Source organism: Dipodomys merriami, unplaced genomic scaffold, assembly GCF_024711535.1.
Source record: "Dipodomys merriami isolate MVZ:Mamm:240054 unplaced genomic scaffold, mDipMer1.0.p SCAF_34, whole genome shotgun sequence".
In the NCBI taxonomy this organism is placed as follows: Eukaryota; Metazoa; Chordata; class Mammalia; order Rodentia; family Heteromyidae; genus Dipodomys; species Dipodomys merriami.
The window spans coordinates 11,709,685-11,729,246 of NW_027204937.1; the positions used below are offsets into that span (position 1 = coordinate 11,709,685).

At 50.7% G+C, this 19,562-nt stretch overlaps 1 protein-coding gene across 1 annotated transcript; it reads left to right on the forward strand.

Annotated features, from left to right (window-relative positions):
* Positions 1–6,467: 6,467 nt before the first annotated feature.
* On the forward strand, positions 6,468–19,241 carry Tal1 (TAL bHLH transcription factor 1, erythroid differentiation factor). The gene is made up of 6 exons (XM_069987293.1): positions 6,468–6,840; positions 7,018–7,270; positions 8,876–9,023; positions 12,420–12,878; positions 14,185–14,279; positions 15,761–19,241. Exons 4-6 carry the CDS (start codon positions 12,421–12,423, stop codon positions 16,207–16,209), a joined length of 1,002 nt encoding a protein of 333 aa, XP_069843394.1. The 5' UTR covers positions 6,468–6,840; positions 7,018–7,270; positions 8,876–9,023; position 12,420; the 3' UTR covers positions 16,210–19,241.
* The last annotated feature ends 321 nt before the right edge of the window (positions 19,242–19,562 follow it).

Below are 19,562 nucleotides of genomic sequence, written 5' to 3' on the forward strand. Positions count from 1 at the left end.
ACTCCTGTCGCCAGTTAACCAGCAAAGAGAGGTTTGGCTCAAATGGTAGAATGCTGGCCTTGAGCAAAGAAGCTCAGGGAAACCACCCAGTTCCTGAGTTCAAGCCCCACTACTGACATAACTACCTACCTACCTATCTACATAACATATACATGCATACATACATACACACAGTGAGAATTCATTATAACCAGCTTGTTAATTGGTTTTGTGTTCCCTGGCTTGGAGCTCCACAAGGCCAGGGATCATGTATTGTCCCTTGATCCAGGGACAAGCTATATGGAAAAGATCTACACACTTCCATTATGTTGGAGGCCTGATTCTAGTCTTTGGAGAGCACAATGAAGAACAAGAAGGCATGGCTAGACCCTGTCTTTCTGCATACTCTGACATATTACAAAATCATATTCATCTAACATTGATCAGAGTCATGCTTGCTATCTCATTTATACTGCACAGCAGTCCTTCATGGTAAGAGAGGAAACCTCCAGCTTCAGACACAGACATGTTGTAGTATTCAGTTACAGTGAGCTGAGACAAACACCCTTGAAAGTGAATGCCCAAGTTCTGATTCAGGACAGTAGAAAGAAGTTAATGTTGAGAGGGTGATGGTATTATCATCAAAGGCCTTTAAAAAAGACCAGAAACTGCCTGCTATAAGGGCTTGCTGCATCAAGGCCAATAGGATCATAGGAAAAAGCATTAGTGTGTACATTCTTTCATTTAATCACATAACTCATCAACAATAAATTAGTCTTTGCTGGGCTGGGGAGGTGGCTCAGTGGTAGAGTGCTTGCCTTGCATGCATGAGGCCCTGGGTTTGATTCCTCAGCACCACATAAACAAAAAGAAAAAAGCTGGAAGTGGTGCTGTGGCTCAAGTGGTAGAGCACTAGCCTTGAGCTGAAGAGCTGAGGGATAGCGCCCAGGCCCCGAGTTCAGGCCCCACGACTGACAAAAAAAAAAATTAGTCTTTGCTGAACACATGAATTATTAACTCACACATTCTTTTTTGTTGATGGTGGTAGTAGTCGTGGGGCTTCAACTCTGGGCCTGGGCGCTGTCCCTCAGCTCTTCAGCTCAAGGTGAATGCTCTGCCACTTGAACCACAGCGCCGCTTCCCATTTTCTGGTGGTTAATTGGAGATAAGAGTCTCATGGACTTTCCTGTGATCCTCAGATCTCAGCCTCCCGGGTACCTAGGATTACAGGTGTGAGCCACCAGCACCCTGCATCACATATTCTTCACTATAGCTGGAAGAGGTAGATATTATTTTTATTCTCCATTTTATAGCAGAGAAAATAGAAACAGGGACGGCTGAGGGCTCCACACTAGCTGAGCAAGTCCAAGGCCCTGAGAAAATAGATACAAGGATATTAAGTAATTTGTCCTAAGGTCACCCAGCCAATATAAGGAGCCAGGATTTAAGCCCTGGCCATTTGGCTCCAAAGGCCCTTAACCTGAGTTTCATTACCCTTGGAGCAATGGAGACTCAGGAGTTGATGTGCCCAAGGATTTGAACTCAGGACATCTAGCTTCAGAGCCCGGCCCATTGTTCCTCCTTCTTCCTTGGAGTTTAGAGGGCTAAGATAGGCATGAACTCAAATTCTTTAGTAGTCCCTTTCCAGGGCCCAGGGTCCTGTCCAGGTCTGGATATGTACAGCTGCACCAAGGATCTGTCTTGGAAAAACCTTCAACAACTACTTGCTGCTCAGAACAAATAGTGCCAGGAGAAGGGAGACAAAAATGGAGATAAAAGTGTCAGCTACTTAAATTGACATTTTTATCCTCAACAATAATCCCTATTAAAAAAATTTTTTTAATCCCTGAAGGAGGTATAGACAATGATCACCTTCCTTCTACAGATGAGAAAAATGGAATCAAAAGGTGAAGAGTATCTTGCCTTGACCCCTCCAGCTGGAGAAGCAGGAATAGGAGCTCAGGCCTACCTGTCTATTGAATCTGCTCTGCTGCTCAGAAGCACCATGGCCTGAAACCAGACTGTACTGGGTCTGAACTGTGCCTCTGCCACTTACTTGCTGGGCATTCTCTGGAAACTACCTGTCTGTGCTAGTAACAGAATGGAGGTCCTAGGACTCCCTACCTCATTGGTTGCTGTCAGTACTAGCAGAATTGATATAAAGAGCTTAGGGTGGCACTAGGCACATCAAAACCACAATATAAATTGTAGGCCATCTGCCTGACTGTCATGGAATCCTTTCAGAGGACAAACTCCGGACCTAGAGCACTCAGAGTCAGTACCCAGGTAGACAGAAACACTTGGAAGAACTTTAAAGCCTGAGCTTTGGAGTGTTGGGGGAGACTCCAGGCTGCCATAGTGGTGGTGATTTGGTGGTGAGGGGCGAGGTCTCCAGCCAAAGCCTAGCCAGGCTCTTCTGTCCTCTGCTTTCTCCACCCAAGCTCCAGACTTACCAGTCTGTGGTCCCAACCTCCCTTCCCCTGTCGCCACCCCCTACCCCCACCTCCAGGCGCTCAGGGTTTCCGGCCCGACCTATGGAGGCTCCAGTTTGGGGACGGTGGAGGAGGGGTGGCATTTCCTGGCCTGGCCGCGTCACTCATGGACGCTAGGACAACGCGCTGACCGACAGGCACCAGATGCTATTTCGGGCGGCGCCCCGCTTAGTGCACAGTTTCCGTTTTTCCACTGTCGGAAATAGGGGAGGGAGAGAGTGTAGATGTCAGGAGCCCCCAGCCCCAGGCAGGGGTTTAGGGACTAGGGTTTAGGGACTAGGAACTGCTGCTGCTAGACGGTCAGAATTTGCACCCCGCTAAAGAACACTGAATAGATGCTTGAAGGTATTTAAATTAAAGGAACTCAAACCAAACGCATAATCCTCCCCCCTGGTCTCCAGACCTACCTTTTCTAGGAATAACCATCTACCCAATACTATTCTTATTTCTTAGGTAATAGTTATTATTTGGAATAAGATGTGTTCTAAGAAAAATTTATTCTTCGGTGACTAGGATACTTTGAAATGTATGCTTAATGGGATAATTTAGAAGGCAAAGGGAATTCCCTTTGCAATACAAATGTTGAGATGCAGGAGGAAGAGGAGGAGAACGAAGAGGAGGAAGAGAAGGAAGAGGAGCAGGAGGAGGAGAAATGAAACATAAATTCTATGCTTCATAGTTTTGACACAAAAGGCACCATGGAGATCCTTGATTACAATAGCTAATTGGATCTATTAGAAGTGTAACAAAGCACAAGTTATTATTCATGGTATATTGATGTCATTTAAAATGACAGGAATATTTATCCAACTAACCTTTGGCCAAATTTCAAATAGCCAGAAACCCAAGGGTTTCTCTGAATTTTTCCCTCTCTTCCGCCCTTCCACCACCACCACCAAGTTTCTACAAAGCTGGTTTTATACCTTACATACATTTTTCTCTTCATCCCATCTTCTTCTCTCTTCTGCCAACACTATAGGGCAAGAGCTAATCTCCCTTTCCTGATCATTGCATTGGCCCCAGAGTTGGTCTGCCATTTTCCTTCCCACCTCCTCACCCCGATTCCAACTCCACATTACCTGCAAAGGGTTTTCTAGAAAGGCAAATTCAATCCTTTATAGGACACTATGACTTTAAAACAAGCAGATATAATGGGTCTCCCCCCTGAAAAAAATCTTTTTTTTTGTCCCCCAGCTTGCTCTACTAATATTCTTTTCTGTTCCTTCTGCTTCAGCTCTTGGTCTAGACCTCACTTTCTCAAGAGGGCAGTCCTCACCTTGGCTTTCCAACACCAGTGTCACTAGCATCCTTTTGCAAAGGGCTAGAGACATGAAATGATTTGTCCAAGGGTCCCAATGTGCAAAGGGGACAGAGATGGTTTTCAAACTCACAATTATATGATTCCTTGTTTCCAAGTGATGAGGTCAAGTGAAGGCAAGAGTTCTGGGCCGGGGGAGGGAGTCAGGGTTAGGCTCTTCTTGGGACACAGTGGCCCTTCCACCATAGGATTCTGTGGAAGTCACCTGTATCCAAATTGCAGGCTGACTTTCCCCAGAGAAGTCAGAGGAACTAGTGGGCACAAAGAGCTGTACTGAGTTATGTGGCATTTCAGTTCTCCTGAGACCCAAGAGAAGCTAGAATTTAGGGGACCATACTCAGATCAGGCTCCAAAAGGACCTTCAAACAAGATATTAGAGGGACAAAGCAACTTAGCATGATCATGAGTAGAGCTGTGACTTAAACAATAGAATGTAGAGTCCTGGCTGTTCCCTGGGTAGTAGTAACCAGGTGTGGCCAAGTCACATCTCACTGTGCTTTAACTTCCTGCTCTATGATGACAACCAGCTCTCTCATACAAGTGCATATGGTGTTTTTCTGTGTCATATATAGTCTGCACAAGGTTCTATATATAACCAACCCTTCCCACACTACCTTTTAAATATAATTTTATTTAATGCTCACAACTTTGTGTGATAGGGGAAAAAAACTTCTCTGGAGAAGTTTTTAAATCACCTAGCTCAGAGCTAGGTGATTTAAAATTTGAACCTGCGGTCTTTCTATACTACCATGAAAAAATAAAGCCAAAAAGCCTCCATGAGCTGAACCCCAATCACCCAGGTGGCAATGAACTTTGGTTCCTACCCATTAGTATAGATTTTGGTCCTTGCAATGAGTTGAGCTTAATTGCAGTCTTCCCAGCCCTTCTTCAGCTGAGCAATGTGTGCCAGCCAGATTTCCTTCCAACTAGGCTTCATTACTCGCATGAAATGGCACTTTGGGCCTTACCTTTGCTCTTCACACTTCAGTGTTTCATCTACAAATAAAAAATAATGAAAGTAAAAACAGAAAGATATCAGGGGAGTATTTCTTTCTCTATGCCCACTGGGATGGGAACTGTGGGCTTGAGAATGCTGGACAAATGTTCTACTCACTTTGCTACACCTCCACTTGTTTATGAAGACTAAAAGTATTTATAGAGCCAGGCACTGGTGGCTTAAGCTTGTAATTGTAGCTACTCAGGACGCTGAGATCTGAGGCTCACTGAAACCAGCTGATGCAGAATAATCTGTGAGATTCATCTCCAATTAATCTCACAAAAGCCAGAAATGGAGACATCTCACAAAAGCCAGAAGTGGAGATGTGGCTCAAGTGGTAGAGCACCAACCATGAGCAGAAAAGCACCCAAGGTCCTGAGGATCAAGCCTCAACACACACACACACACACACACACACACACACACACACACACACACACACACACGCAGAAGGCTTAAAACAATCCCAGTCTCAAAATTACATCAGCTTAATTCAGTAGCAAAACGTATGTTAAACACATAGGGGAATGAAGTGGCATTCATGACTGCGATTTTACCAAGAAGAATGGGTATTTTAATGATTGTATTAACATCTACCCATGAAGAGCCCCCTCCATTTTGTATCGGTCTGAGAGCCAGGGCAATAGGGGTGGGGGGGGGGGGGGCGGCTTTTGGCCAAAAAGGAAATTAGCCATTGAAACACGGTATCTAGGACCTGGGAGACAGAATAAAGGTTGGAGGTGATGGTTCAGGTGTCAAGGTGATCTTCTGAGGCCGGGACAGGGTATCGGTCGGTGTAAGAGGCAGTGAAGGTGTGGAAGGTCCAGGGCGGGAGAGAGGGAGGGAGGGGGGAGGGAGTGCAGTTGTGGGGAGCCGGGATTCCCGAGAGGCCTGGAGGTGAGAAATGGGGCCGCGCCGCGCCGCGGGGTCTTAGACCCAGCGCTGAGTCCTCTCCGCGGCGCATTCCGGAGCCGATTCCAGTGCCGCGCAACCAGTCCCCGCTCCCTCCGGTGAAATTGCCAAATTAAAATGAATCATTTGAGCCATAATGGCCGAGACGCTTATCGGGGGCGGGCGGACCCGCGGCAGCGCCTTATCTCGGCGGCGCACACGGCCCCAGCGCGCCGCGGCCCATGCTAACGAGGCCTGGAACGTGAGCGGGATTAGAGCGCGGCGGGGCCCGAGCGGGGCGCGGGCGGGAGGGCGGGCGTGGGGGGGGGGGTCGGGCCGGCGGGAGGGGCCGGGCCTCCGCACCAAGGAGCAGGCCTCAAAATGGCCACACGCGCACCCCCGTACGGGAAAAACGTGAGCATTCTGGCCATTTTCTTAGAGTCTGGGGTGGGGAGAAGCGACCTGCAGCCTCCCACGGAATTGCTGGTCCATGTCTTCCTCCTTTCCCAACACCTTGCAGAAGCAGCCATCGCTCCTTTCCTTGGGGTTCTTTCCACGAGAAGGGGGGGGACATTTTTCCACTGACCCCCCCCCGCCCTCGCCGCCATCGCCCCTCCCGCCTCGGAGACTCTCTTCCTTCCTTCCCCTTTTTCCTTACGCAATATACAGAAATGAGCGAGGCAGTGGTTGGTGTTCATTTCTTCTCCGTGGTTGTGTGCATGCGGTGGGATTGTGCGAGTTGCGTGTGCGTGAGCCGTGGGCAATGTGGACGGCTCCCTACAGAGTGGTCTTTGGGGGCGCGAGCGGTTGTGTGTCCGAGTGTGATCGCAACTGTGCGGTCTGGGTTTGTGAATTCGAACCCTCCCGAGGTCCTTCTGCCGTGTATTCGTTGTATGTCATTGTACCCGTTTCCTTTCTCGACAGGGCTCTTGCGTGTTGGGGTGTGTGGCCTTGGAGGTGCGTTTGGGCGGTGTGGTTGTTCTGTCGGGTGTGTGTGATCCTGGCTGTGCCGCTGTGTGTCGGTCAGCGGCTGCGTTTGATTGATTTCGTTGTGTCGTGTTGGGCAGTGCGGGGATCTGACCACGTCGGCTTGTGGGGTAGTGTCGGGTCGGGCTTCTCTGCGTCCCTCCTCTGGGGCTGGACCATGTGTGGTCTCGTCCACAGTGAGTTGTGTGCTTGTGTGCTTGTGTCCTTTAGAGGTGCATTTGCAAATCGCTGGGGGGCGGGAGTGGGGGGGAGGGAGAGCGAGAGACCGAGAGACGCTGGTGGGGGCGTCGGCGTGGGGGGCGGGGAGCGGGGTTTCACATTTTATTCCAAATTATGATGTATTCGGGAGCCAGTGTGGGCTTGGATGGCTGAACACAGCCCAGTCGGCGGCCGCCCTGTCCGTAAGGCCAGTCGGTGCCTCGGTGTTGGTGGGGTTCGATGGTGAGTGGGAGGCTCCTCCGAGCCCGAAGCTGAGCAGCACTCGCCGAGGCCCGCGCCTGCGAAGCCGGTAGCGGCGGGCTGGGGTTCGCGCGCCGCGCCGCCCGCTTCACCCACTTCTGGTCAGTTTCGCGGGTGCGGCCGCCATCGCCCGGGGGAAGAGGCCTGGTAAGGACAATGGGCGCATTTTCCAGACTTGGTACTATGGGTGGGAGGGGGCTTTCAGGATTACCTTCGGGGAACCTTTCCCCATCCCTCCTCGGGGGAATGACCTCCCGACGTGGATCAGATGCCCGTCGCGTGCGTGGCTGTGGCCGACGACCCCATGAGTGCCGCCTTCACCCCAGAAGGAAGGACTGCTTGACGCCAGTGATCGTGGTTGCTAATAAAGGCCACATCACAGCCCTCATCAACATCCATTTTAGTGAAATAATCGTCCAGAGGCGTTGCAGCTTGTCGCTTTAGAGGGAGAACAAAGCGGCGCAGTCCCATCTCCCCACCCTCAGCCCGGTTTTCCAAGTGGCTGGCTTTGGGGTAGGGAGAGAAAATGGAGAGAGGATCAGAGAAGAATTCAGTCATAAAGCAAGCATTAGTCCCAACTAACATACCGAGAATGGATGGGTTCCCCCTCCCTCAATTTGGATTAGAAGAGAAAGAAAAAAATCTCTGCATTGGGTTGAAACACGGGGGGGAGGGAGGGTAATTTTAATTTTGCATTTCCTCCCAAATCCATCACAAAAAGAAAGCAGCTTTCGCAATCAAGCCAAGACTTCGATCTGCAAACATCATAAACTGGACGATTTAGGCGACACAAATTTAACAAAACCGGTGGTTTCGTGGGGTGGGGGATAAAGGGAAAGTAAACCCAGCTACAGGGGTTTGCTTTTAACCTACCTTTTTTTTTTTTTTGCCTCATTTTATTGCTGCAATGTATTGTTAAAATTTCTCCTTATTCTGCCTGTCAAAAACCCGGAAAAATAGAAAAATCGTTTTGTAAGGGTGGTAGAGGGAAAGAAATTATTTCTGCTTTTTAATTTTTTTCCTTTTCTTTCTCGTAGCTTTTCCTTCCTTCCTTCTTTACCACCTTCCTTCCTTCCTTCTTTCCTTCTCTCTTTTTCTTTGTTTCTGTCAGTGGGGAGAAAAGAAGGGCCCTGAATAGATCATACCACTCCACCAGCTCCCGTGGTGGATTCCCTTCCTGCAGGAATGGATGTCTGGCCCTTGGACTCGGTTCTGGTTTAGATGTGGGCCGAGGATGGACAGGCTCCCCCGCCTTCAATTAGATAAGATAGGGGTTCTAGAGGGAATGGCCGAGGGGCTCCGAGGTTCTATCCTAGGAGCCCATTTTCGCCTTTCCTGACAGCCCCCACCCCGATCCTGTTAAGCTGAGGACCACAGCTTCTCCCCGAGGCCGCACCCCGCACCGGGCTTAGGCTGCGGAGCACCCCGCATAGATGGCGTCCGAGCTTACAAACCAAACTCGGCCATAGTGAAGCGGACGGATCCTAGTTGCAGGGGTCGGGAGGGGTTGTTTTTGGACTAGTTATTTCTGATTGGTCAGGTGGAGGGTTCTTTTTTTTTTTTTAACGGGGGCGGGGAGGAGGGGGCTCCGAACACCTGCGGGTTGGGGGCGGAAAGCGGGTTCCCGATTCCCTGGGCTAGCTAGCAAGGGCACATGAGGTAATTCCCAGCCATTGACCCCCCATTTCTCTCTCGCCCTCCCTCTTTCTCTCCACCCCCATCTTTCCTGGAAACTCGTGTTGGGCGCGGCAGACCGCCCAGGACCTCCGCGCAGCCTAACTAACTCCTGGCCTCCCAGCGAGTGGGGGGAAGCAGACTCCCCCCATCCCAATCTGGACCCCTCTCGGCGGAGAAGTGGAGGTTCTATTCAGAGGGTCCGGTCTGTCTAAATATGCCCCAGGTGAGGTTTTGTGTGTGAGTCGGGGTGAGGGGCCATATCGGTGGAAACGGCACAGGAAGGCCTTGGGGTTCCCGCCTGGGGTGGGAGAGGCTCAGGACCGGGGAGAGCCGGGTCTTGAACGTCAGCCTCAGAGGAGGGGACCAATCCAGGCTGGGAATGGGGATCTGACTGCTTACTAGCTACCTCAGGGCCTCGGAGCAGCAAGGCCCTTTCCTTTTTCCGGCCTCCGGTAAAACCAGCTGGTTGGACTAAATCCTCCAGGCCGCTCCCATCGTCTGGTTTAGTGGACGTTTCACAAAGCCGGTAACTTTGTTGAGGCTACATCCGGGTGGTGCAGGCTCTGCACCTCCCAGCTCCAGCAGGAAGGCCGAAGCCATGCAAGCTAGCACAGGCCTCCCGCCACCACCACCCCGTTTGTGGGCCCAGATGCAGGGCTGGAGGCCTAGGGTGGCCAAGCGGGACACCCCTCCACCCTTGTAGGCGCAGGATGCTGTGCAAGTTTGGGGCTTTTCCAAGGTGCTCTGGGGGAGAGTAGGATAGGCAGGACTGAGACCCGGTCTAAGGCAGCGGCTCTAGCCCTCAACAAGCTGAAGCTATTTAATTTTAAAAGATTTCCATGATGGAGTGTGTGGGGACAGCTGTTGAAGACTTCTTGCCTGTCCCCAGGAGGGAGATCCCAGGAGTCACCATTCTGACCATGTAGCAACTGGGGATGTGGATCCAAAATTGTGAGTTTCAAGCTGGGTCTCTGCTGCACAAAGAGGGTGGTTGTAATGATCAAATGCTCTCTTCTAGTGCCATCCAGTCCTAAACCTTCCTGCTGCTTCTCCATCTTCCCCAAATAAAAGCAAATAAGTAAGTCACCCAGGCTTTCAGTAATCTTAATGGAACCCCACTTAATGCAGTTTAGGGACAGATAACCATAGGTGCTTTGTGAGTCCTTCGGTGGCTTCTTCCCTGGCATGGACCCATGGCTGGGGCAATTCTTGTCTCAGAAGAGCAGGCAGGGTTTTCCTGAGTAGAGAGTGGTTGCTAGAAGCCTTGGAAATAGGGATATTTATAAGCATCTCGAGAGGGCATTGGGGCCAGGGTCAACTCATTTGGAGTATGTGCTCTCCTTGTCCCTTGGGAACCTGCTTTTGCTGCTGCGGCAGAATTAATCAGGGGTATAAATGTGTCAGAAGGGAGCTGGAGCTCAGTTCGTGATTGCAGTGAACGCTTGAAACTCAAAGCTGAGACAGAAGCACTGATCATAGGGTGCACACCGATGGTGGTAGCAATGAGGTAAACTCAAATTTCTATATTTCAGCAGGGGTTGGGATATTTCTGGTGTATTTTGAGTGGGAGGAGGGAGGCTAGAATGGCTGGCATACTTCAGATTCATTTCCAGAGGCCTCGGTGCCTTGCTTATGGTATTCTATGAATATGGATATTTTAAGAAATCTTCCTTCTGTTAGTAAACTGTTACAATGAAGCATGGCAGACCCACTAGCTTTGCAGCTGGTGTACAAATCTAGAGGAAGTTTGTCTTCTCAGGTGGGGTGGGAGCTGGAGATATAGAACAGCATTGTGGTCTTAAACTCAGTTCTGTGCCTTGTGGGTGTCTAGTGGCAAGGAGCTGGGCTCTAGAGGAGGCTGAAGGAGGTCTAGTTTCCTTTCTAGGGGAAGAGAGATGGTTCCCAGGACAACTCTGCTTCAGTGGCAGAATGGGAACTCAGTGTCTGCCACCAATAGTTAGTGGACTTTGCATTGAGCTAAATTGGACATTTACTTATTTTATGGCCTTAAAATAACGGTTGTATAAATATAAGAGCAGAAATCCTATTTTAAGCATTTACAAAGCCTTTCAAGTTGATTATACATACTTATGTAATCAATATTTATGCCTATCTATTGGGGCAGGATCTTGTTGTTTAGTCTAGACTGGTCTCAAATTCACAATCCTTATAACTCCTTCTCTGGAGTGTTGAGATTACAGGTGTGTGTGTGTGTGTGTGTGTGTGTGTGTGTGTGTGTGTGTGTGTGTGTGTGTGTGTGTGTGTGTGTGTGTGTGTGTGTGTGTGTGTGTGTGTGTGTGTGTGTCTTACTATGCCCCGTGAATTGATTCCCCCTTCTCCTCCTCCTTTTTAAAATAGCAGCAAGTACTTCCAAACTCTGGATTCTGGGGTTTTCTGCTTCTGTTCTTGCCAGTGTCTAGCTCCATTTGGATGAAGTGGAAGTAATGGAAGAAAGCTAGCATGGTTGTGGCAAGCCAAATGGCTGTGTTCATCTTGGAGCTTGAATGTTCAGCACTGGAAGGTTCCAGAAAGAGTGAAGGGGGAGGGGAGGAAAAAGAGAGAGGAAGAAGAGAGGAGAGGGGAGAGAGAGACAGAGTGACAGAGAGAAAGAAAGAATGAGAGGATAGCACAAGATCTTAGAGGATACACCAGGATGGGGGGAGGGGTGCTGGATGGATCTATGGCCTGTATGATGCTTCCTTCCTTTGGAGAGGGAGTCAAGACCCCACTGGTCTGGGGAGCACTATTTGAATGGATGGGCTGTACCACCTCAGCCAGGCCTCCCTTTCAGATCCTCCCTTCCAGGTTGGATGGATCCCCACAGAGCAGAATGGGGCAGAGCATACTGGATTGTAGGGCCAAGATCTTCTTTTCTGGGCTGTCTCTCTGTTCTGGGTAGGGTAGCTGCACACAGAATTGGGGGGGGGGATTGGCTGTGTAGACACCTCCCCCCATCTAGGAAAATATGTGGGCAAGGTGGACTTGCTTCTCTAGATTATTAATACTAAATTTGTCATCTCTGGCTGAAAGGGGCCTTTCATTTCCTGCTTTCCCCTCCACTAAGTTTCTGGGTGTCCCGTCGAGTATGTGTGGGGCAGACGCCTGGCGTGCCTGCCCCTGCCGTTGCTGAGAGGTGAAGGGTGGTTCTAAAAGCACCCCACCCGTGCCTGATAGACTCCCCGCCAAAACCAAAAGCTGGGGCGGGAAGCACAAGGTCGGTGGGGGGTTTGTTCCCTCCCCTTCCCTTGTGGCCAGAAAGGGGAGACCGGGTGATCTTTCTTTCTCTCCTTTGCACATTTCCTTCCTCCTTTTATTCCCTTCGGTTTTTCTTTCCCTGGCGGTATGGTATTCCTTTCCTTCTAATGCTACTGCCTTCTCTTTACACCTCTGTACTTCTGGCCCTCAGTGCCTCCAGGGTTCCCCTCCACTCCCGGCCTCTCCCCACCTTTCCTGCCCCAGGCGGGCGGAGGCCTTCAGGCTGAGGACGCAGGGTGCGGGGTTAAGGGGAGGGCGCCGTCCACGTGGCCCTGTGTGCCCGCCGCTTCCCACGTCGCTGCAGGTGGGCCGGGGCGGTTGTGAGAGCGGGCATCCGCCCTTGTGTCTGTCTGTCTGTCCGCAGGATGACCGAGCGGCCGCCCAGCGAGGCGGCACCCAGTGATACCCCGCTCGAGGGACCGGACGCGGCCGAGACTCGCATGGCCCCCCCGCACCTGGTGCTGCTGAACGGCGTCGCCAAGGAGACGAGCCGCGCAGCCCTCGCCGAGCCCCCGGTCATCGAGCTGGGCGCGCGCGGGGGCCCGGGGGGCGGCCCCGCCGGCGGGGGCGGCGCCACCAGGGACTTAAAGGGCCGCGACGCGGCGGCGGCGGCGACGGCCGGCGAAGCGCGCCACCGGGTGCCCACCACCGAGCTGTGCCGACCTCCCGGGCCCGCCCCGGCCCCCGCGCCCCCCTCGGTCCCCGCGGAGCTGCCGGCGGACGGCCGCATGGTGCAGCTGAGCCCGCCGGCGCTGGCGGCCCCCGCCGGCCCCGGCCGCGCGCTGCTCTACAGCCTGGGCCAGCCGCTGGCCACGCTGGGCAGGTGAGCATCGCGGTGGGGCCCGGCTCCCCTTCTGCTCGTGGGGGCGACCCCGGCCAGAGCCTGCCAGTCTGGAAGCTGGAGCCCCCGCGCGGGTGGAAGAGGAAGCCAGCGATGGGCTGGCGGGACAGGCGCGCGCTGGGATGTGGGGGAGCGCGCCTCTGGGAGGGACTCCCCCCTCCCTGTGGGCCCGGGGATAGTGTGTCCTCGTGCGAGCAGAGGCCGAGCTTACTTCTGAGCGCTGCGGGAGGACCAGGCAGGAACGAAGGATATATATGAGAATGGGTGGCTGCAGACAACACCCCCCACCTTTTTTTTGGTACTGGGGCTTGAACTAAGGGCCTAGGGGCTATCCCTTAGCGTTTTCCCTCAAGGCTACTGTTTCACCGCTTGAGCCACCCCTCCACTCCCAGCCTTTTGCTGGCTAATTGGAGATAAGCTTCCCATGGACTTTCCTGCCTGGGGCTGGCTGACTTTGAACCACGATCCTCGATCCTCGTATCTCGGTCTCTTGAGTAGCTAAAATTACAGGTGGGAGCCACTGGCACCTGGCTTAACACCTGTTTCTGAATTTTGGCTGGCCATCCCCTCCTGGGCCCCACCCCAGGACAGAAGGCTCCCTCACTCTCAGCCCCTCTGCTCCTAGTCACTAGCTGTGGTTCCCGGGACCACAGTACAACATCCCTACTGTTGGTGTGAGGAGTCGACCCTTTCCCAGACACTGTGATTTGTGAGGGGAGACAGGGTTGGGATGGGGAGAAGGAGAGGAGATAGGGTAGAGGGTAGGGCAAGGTGTGAGAAACAGCTGTGGGGTAGTATGATGGCCCAGAGAACTTATCCGGAAGGGGGCCCAGTGTCCAGTCCCCTGGGAACTGTATTTTGAGATTGGCAGGAAGGCACAGCATGCCCGTTTGTGGTGCTAGAGTTGTATACCATCAGGTATGAAGACTGGATGCCTGTGCAGAAATCCTATTTGGGAGTTGAGGTGTCTGAGTGGATTGTGTGCTTGTTTCTAGAGGAGAATGCTGTGTGTGTGTGTGTGTGTGTGTGTGTGTGTGTGTGTGTGTGTGTGTGTGTGTGTGTGTGTGTGTGTGTGTGTGTGTGTGTGTGTGTGTGTGTGTGTGTTATGGAGGGATGCATGGCTCCTTTGGCTTGTGTGGATGTCTGTGTGAGTTTCTGTTAATTCGTATATCCCCAAGTCAAGTGCTGAAGGAACAGGGTTGCCTTACAGGGATAGGAGGCTTTAAACCCTGGAAGGAGCCTACAGTCATTTTGCCCATTTTAATGTGATGTTGTAATCCCTACACAGTGGTTTTTTTGGGGAGCCCGATGCCTTCCCTATGTTTACCACAAACAACCGAGTGAAGAGGAGACCCTCCCCCTACGAGATGGAGATTACAGATGGTGAGTCTACACTGCTCACTCTATGTACTGCCACCTCTCAGTGGTTAGAACCCTCTGTGGGAGTATGGGGGAATCAGACATTATGCACATGTTTCCCTCAAGTAAGAGGCCACCTTGGCACCCCAAACTGCCAAAGCTTTTTGTCCCAGAACTGGGAGAGCCACACTCATGGTCCTGGGGAGAGGGGGCCTGGTGAGGGACACAGTGGCATTTAGGCCAGCTGAAGTCACTTCTAGTGCCCTGCCTAGGCTCCAGTCCTACATGCTGGGATATATATGGGGCGAGGCAGAGACATTCCACATTCCCAGCTTCAACCTGTGACCCCCAGGGAGTCCCTGTATCCCTCCTCAGGTCCACTTAAAAGCCTGGAATTTGCTCCCACTCTGGACTTGTACTTTCAAGGCTTTACACCTAAGTCTCTTCATGGAGGGGTTCTGTGTCCCTGTTACATGTTCTGGATTGAGACCTAGAGTTCCTCTGAACATCAGAGTCTACCCTGGGTCTTTGATTCCTCCAGAGGAAGGCGCAGCACTGCTACCATAAGGGAAGGGATGGAGAAATGGGAGACTTAGAAGACGCTCATCCTCTTCCTGATGAGTACCCAATGTCTTTGAGGCACAGACCCCAAGCAGGAGAACAGGTTTTTCAGAGCTTCAGGACTTTGAGTTCCTGGGCTGTCAGGACTTCTGGCAGTCTGGGACCCTATGAAAGGCACTGAGGCTAGAGCTAGCAGAGGGAGGGTGTGGACCTGGAGGGGCTCTGGGAGAAGCTCAGCTTCATCATGTTGTTCCTCAGAGAGGAAAATAGGGTAAAGTATTTATTTAGAGCTTGGCTTAGGGTAGGTGCTGAGCTCCTCCTGCCTGTTAGGAAACTATGAGGGGAGAGTAAACACCCTTTCCACCTAAGTCTGAAGTTTGTGTCATTTTCATGACCATGCTCCTAGCACCAGCATATTGCTAATAGTCCTCAGGAAGTCATTTCAAAGGGTGGAAGTAGTGGGTGTAAGTGACAGCAATAGTAGCTGCCACTTGTTGGATACCTATGATATGCTGTGGACACAATAGTGTCCACAGTATGTATGTGCTCGTTTTATTTAATCCTCACTCACCACCCATGAGGTCAGCATTGTTTCTATTTAACAAAGGAGGAAAGTGAAGCTCTGAGAGGTTAAGCAGCTCACTTAAAACCACACAGCTGAGTCCTAACCAGCCTCACAGCAGTGGAATAGCTTTGGAATAGGTCCTGAATCATCACTGTGTCCTCAAATGACACATAACCCAGACAGGGAACCAAGCACAGAAGCAGTCAGAATGGAGAGTCATGGAGAGGATGAGGGGGGCCTGCCTAAGGGGTTGTCAGGAAGGTCTCAGAGATGAGGTACACAGATTGGGTTGAGAGGAAGAAGAAGTGGGTGTTTCCCAGTAGGTGGAATCTTTGAGAGATCTCCACCTGTTCTCCTAACCTCTGTCCTCTTGATTCAGGTCCCCATACCAAAGTCACTCGTCGGATCTTCACCAACAGTCGGGAGCGATGGCGGCAGCAGAATGTCAATGGGGCATTTGCAGAGCTTAGAAAACTGATTCCTACACACCCCCCAGACAAGAAGCTCAGCAAGAATGAGATCCTCCGCCTGGCCATGAAGTATATCAACTTCCTGGCCAAGCTGCTCAATGACCAGGAGGAGGAGGGCATCCAGCGGGCCAAACCTGGCAAGGACCCCGTGGTGGGGGCTGCTGGTGGTGGGGCAGGGGGTGGTGCACCTCCAGATGACCTTCTGCAGGACGTGCTTTCTCCCAACTCCAGCTGTGGCAGTTCCCTGGATGGGGCAGCTAGTCCGGACAGCTACACAGAGGAGCCAGCACCCAAACACACTGCCCGCAGCCTCCACCCCTCACTGCTGCCTGCCACTGATGGGGCCGGTCCACGGTGATGGGTCTAGGACTGCCCAGGACCAGCCAACAGGAGCCTTTAGGCCACAGGAATGGTGGACCATTGGGTACCATGGGCTGACAAGCAGGGCAGTAGACTTGATGAACTTCCCTCCAGTCTGAACTTTGGGAAGCCCTAACTGACCTTGGGCTGGCTTTTCTATTTCCTGCTTCAGAGGAAGAACAGGAAAATGGAGTGGAGTGGTAGGTACTTTTTCTGAAGATGGCACGGTCTTCTCCCTTCCCCAAAGTCACTAAGACTTCCCAAATAAGGGGCTTAAGTGTCACTGCTTTTGGCCTGGAGTTTTGGAGCTCTGCCTTTGCTAAAAGCTGGAGTTGTCAGCCATCGCCTAAGGTATCCAGAAACCTTTGCCTTGTCTTTAGCCCCTCCCGAGCTGACTGAAGTAGCTTCTGTGGCTGCTTCTGTCCCATTGTATAGGTACCCAAGAGCTGTCCATTATTTTGAGCCCAGTCTTTATCCAGTCTAGTGTTGCTCTATCCGGCTTGCCAGCGGCTGTGGATTCACAAGCCTCTAGGTGCCTTCTTCAGGGCCTGGTTGACAGCCTAGTCTGGACTAGCTGGACCAGAGAGTCAGGAAATTTAGGAGCCCTGACTTCTTATCCTGGGGAAGCAGAAACCTGCTTTTTTCCCACTGACACTTGCCTTCCTATCCTGTAGCTGTGGAGATGAATATGCCCTGTTGGGCTTTGTGCGAAGGCAAGGAAAGGGAAAGGGAAATTGAACAACTTCAACTCCTGCACATCACTGTTGATGTTGGTGGGCAGATGCCAGTGTGCCGATGGCACATGAGCATGCTGGGAGACTTGCAGCCCATGTGTGTTCTCGAGGCTCAGAGGGCATTCCTCCTGCAAGATGTCTGTCTGTTGGTTGGTGGTTTGTTCTTCCTTCTGAATTGAGTGCTAACTCTGTCCAATTCTTTGTATTTGGAAGTTTTGCTTGACTTTAGTTATCAGTAGACGCTTTAGGCCTTGATATGACCCAGGATTTACAGCCCTACTGTAGGGCCTGGGGAATCCAGTCAGAGACCAGGCCCTGATGAAGACCCAGATATATACATATTCATTAGCAGGACCTTAAATATCCCTTAATTGTGTAGTTTTCATTCATCAAAGGTGCAGATGGGAGGTTGATGTAATACAATAGGAATGTCCTTCCAAAAGTTGTACAGGAAGTTTTTTTCTTTTAAATCATCCATTTAAAAAGAAATAACTACTACAAGCTCTTTTGTAAGGTGGAGAATCCTTTTGTAGTGTGGACCACTGCCTCCATGTTTATCTCCTGTGTTGATCTAGATGCTGGGTCATGGTTTACTGAAGTCTAGGCCTAGTTTATTCCAAGCCCATGGAATAAACTGCACTGAAGTCCTGTGGATCTCCCATTGTGCTCTTAAGTCATGTAACCCTCCTCCACTAGGCTCTGGCTAGTGAAAATATCCAGTGGCCAATTTTTGTTATGCAGGGACCATCACTGAGGCTGTGGGAAACCGTTCCTGCTCTGAGCCTTAACCTAGTAGCTTATTCCCACATGCTGGGGCCTTGAAAACAACCTTAAGCAAACAAGGAATGATCCCTGCCCTCTCCCCTTTTAGTTAGGTTGTGAGGTCCAGTTCTCTGGCAGTATGACTGACTATTGAAACATTCTGGGAGATGCTATGCAGTATCTCACTCCTGTGAAGATGGAACCACTGTCCTAGGCTCTAAGGCTGTGTTTACCTCTAGTAGATTATCTTGGCTTGGGAATGAATGAAATCTGGTTTAATGCAATAGGACAGGTAGTTAGGTCTTATGAGATGGACTATGCATTCTGTCAAGATGTCAAGCGTTACCTCTACAGATTTGCAGTGTGACTAGGATAAGGCACCTAACTGTCAGTTTCTCATAAATACCTTGACTTAGACTGTCTCCTAGGGCAGTGGTATGGACTGAATAAATATGGTAATGAAAGTACAAGTGTTTTGAGACCATAAAGACCTTTGTTGTGGGCTAGGGTATATATTGCTCAGTGGTAGAGCACTTGCCTAGCACGCATGAGATTCTAGGTTCATGAGATTCTAGATTCTTTTTGACCTAACATCCAAAAAAAGAGAGGCTCTATTGCCTTCTCCATACCAAACCTGCAGTGAGGTTAAAGTCCAAACCGTGGGCAGTTGACATTGGGTTAATTGAAATTATAAATTGCTTTTGCCTGAGTTTTCTTGATCCTCTTAATTTATCAAGATTGTTTTCATTTATTTGTGTCTTAGTCCAAAGCAAGAAACAAGTGAGAATGAAAAGAGAACATGGACAGACTGGGAAATGGAACACAGCTGCCCCATATGTGTCTGGCTAGTGGGAGGGGGTGAGGTTTTATTTAGGTCTTTGAAAGAAATAAAGAAAAATGGTCACTTCTTTGATCTTCTACAACCCATACCCTTCCTTCTCTTCCTTTGCCTTCTCTTACCCATGAATAAACTGCAGCATTCCAGGAATAATAGATTCATAATATCTGTGCATAAAATGTTTTGAGGAAAACAAAAATGTAATGAGAAGAGGAATCACATCGTTTAGGAATTTGTGTTGTTTTTCATGCAGTGGCAAATAATAAGATGGTACAGCTTTTATTCTTTCTCCAGAAATACAATGAAATGGCACAGCATCCATAATCAGCCGACAGCTATTTCGGCCTTTTGGGCAGGTCTAGCCATACTTGTGATTTCAGTGGTACATGACCTTCTGCCGATGGCACACCTGCCTGTGTACATAGCGCACTGTTCCTGTGGACGGGCCCAGCACTTTCCGTCATTGTTGTACTGTATGTGATGAATTGTGTTGGTCTCTGCATTCTTCTGCAGAGAGGAGTAACTGCTCCGGGTACCTTGACCTTTGTACAGCTCAGAGTCCAACACGATGGGCTTGTGACTCTTTAGCAAAAAGGCCCATGTGATGATGATATGATGATGATGATGATGATGATGATGATGATGATGATGGTGTGTACATACATAAGGTTATATGGGGGAAGATTTCTAAATAAAAGTTTTACAAAAGGTCCAGGCATTGTGTTTGTTCTTTGTTCCCCTAGTCCTAAGAACCTGTCTCCTTTGAAATAGGGATACCTCCACGACCTGGCTGTCTTTTTTAGGAAGTGGGAAGTCCCTACCCTGGCAGGCAGGCCTGATGCAAAGGAAGAAGGCTCCCTCTCATGGTTTGCATTTTTTCTCCTCCTTCCTGGCCTCCCAAAGGGGCCTTAGTTTAGTATCCTATGCCCATGTTTTCAGCCCAGGGCAACTCCAAAGGTTCCTTCTCTTTGTGTAGGATCAGCTTTCATGGCTGGGGGGTTGCTTCCAGCACAGGCT

Excerpts from the sequence above, each read along its gene's own strand:
- Tal1 (XM_069987293.1), top strand. The coding sequence starts at position 12,421 with ATGACCGAGCGGCCGCCCAGCGAGGCGGCACCCAGTGATACCCCGCTC. Across the intron at positions 12,879-14,184 it reads CCGCTGGCCACGCTGGGCAG|TGGTTTTTTTGGGGAGCCCG; the intron begins GTGAGCATCGCG and ends ATCCCTACACAG. Across the intron at positions 14,280-15,760 it reads CGAGATGGAGATTACAGATG|GTCCCCATACCAAAGTCACT; the intron begins GTGAGTCTACAC and ends CTCTTGATTCAG.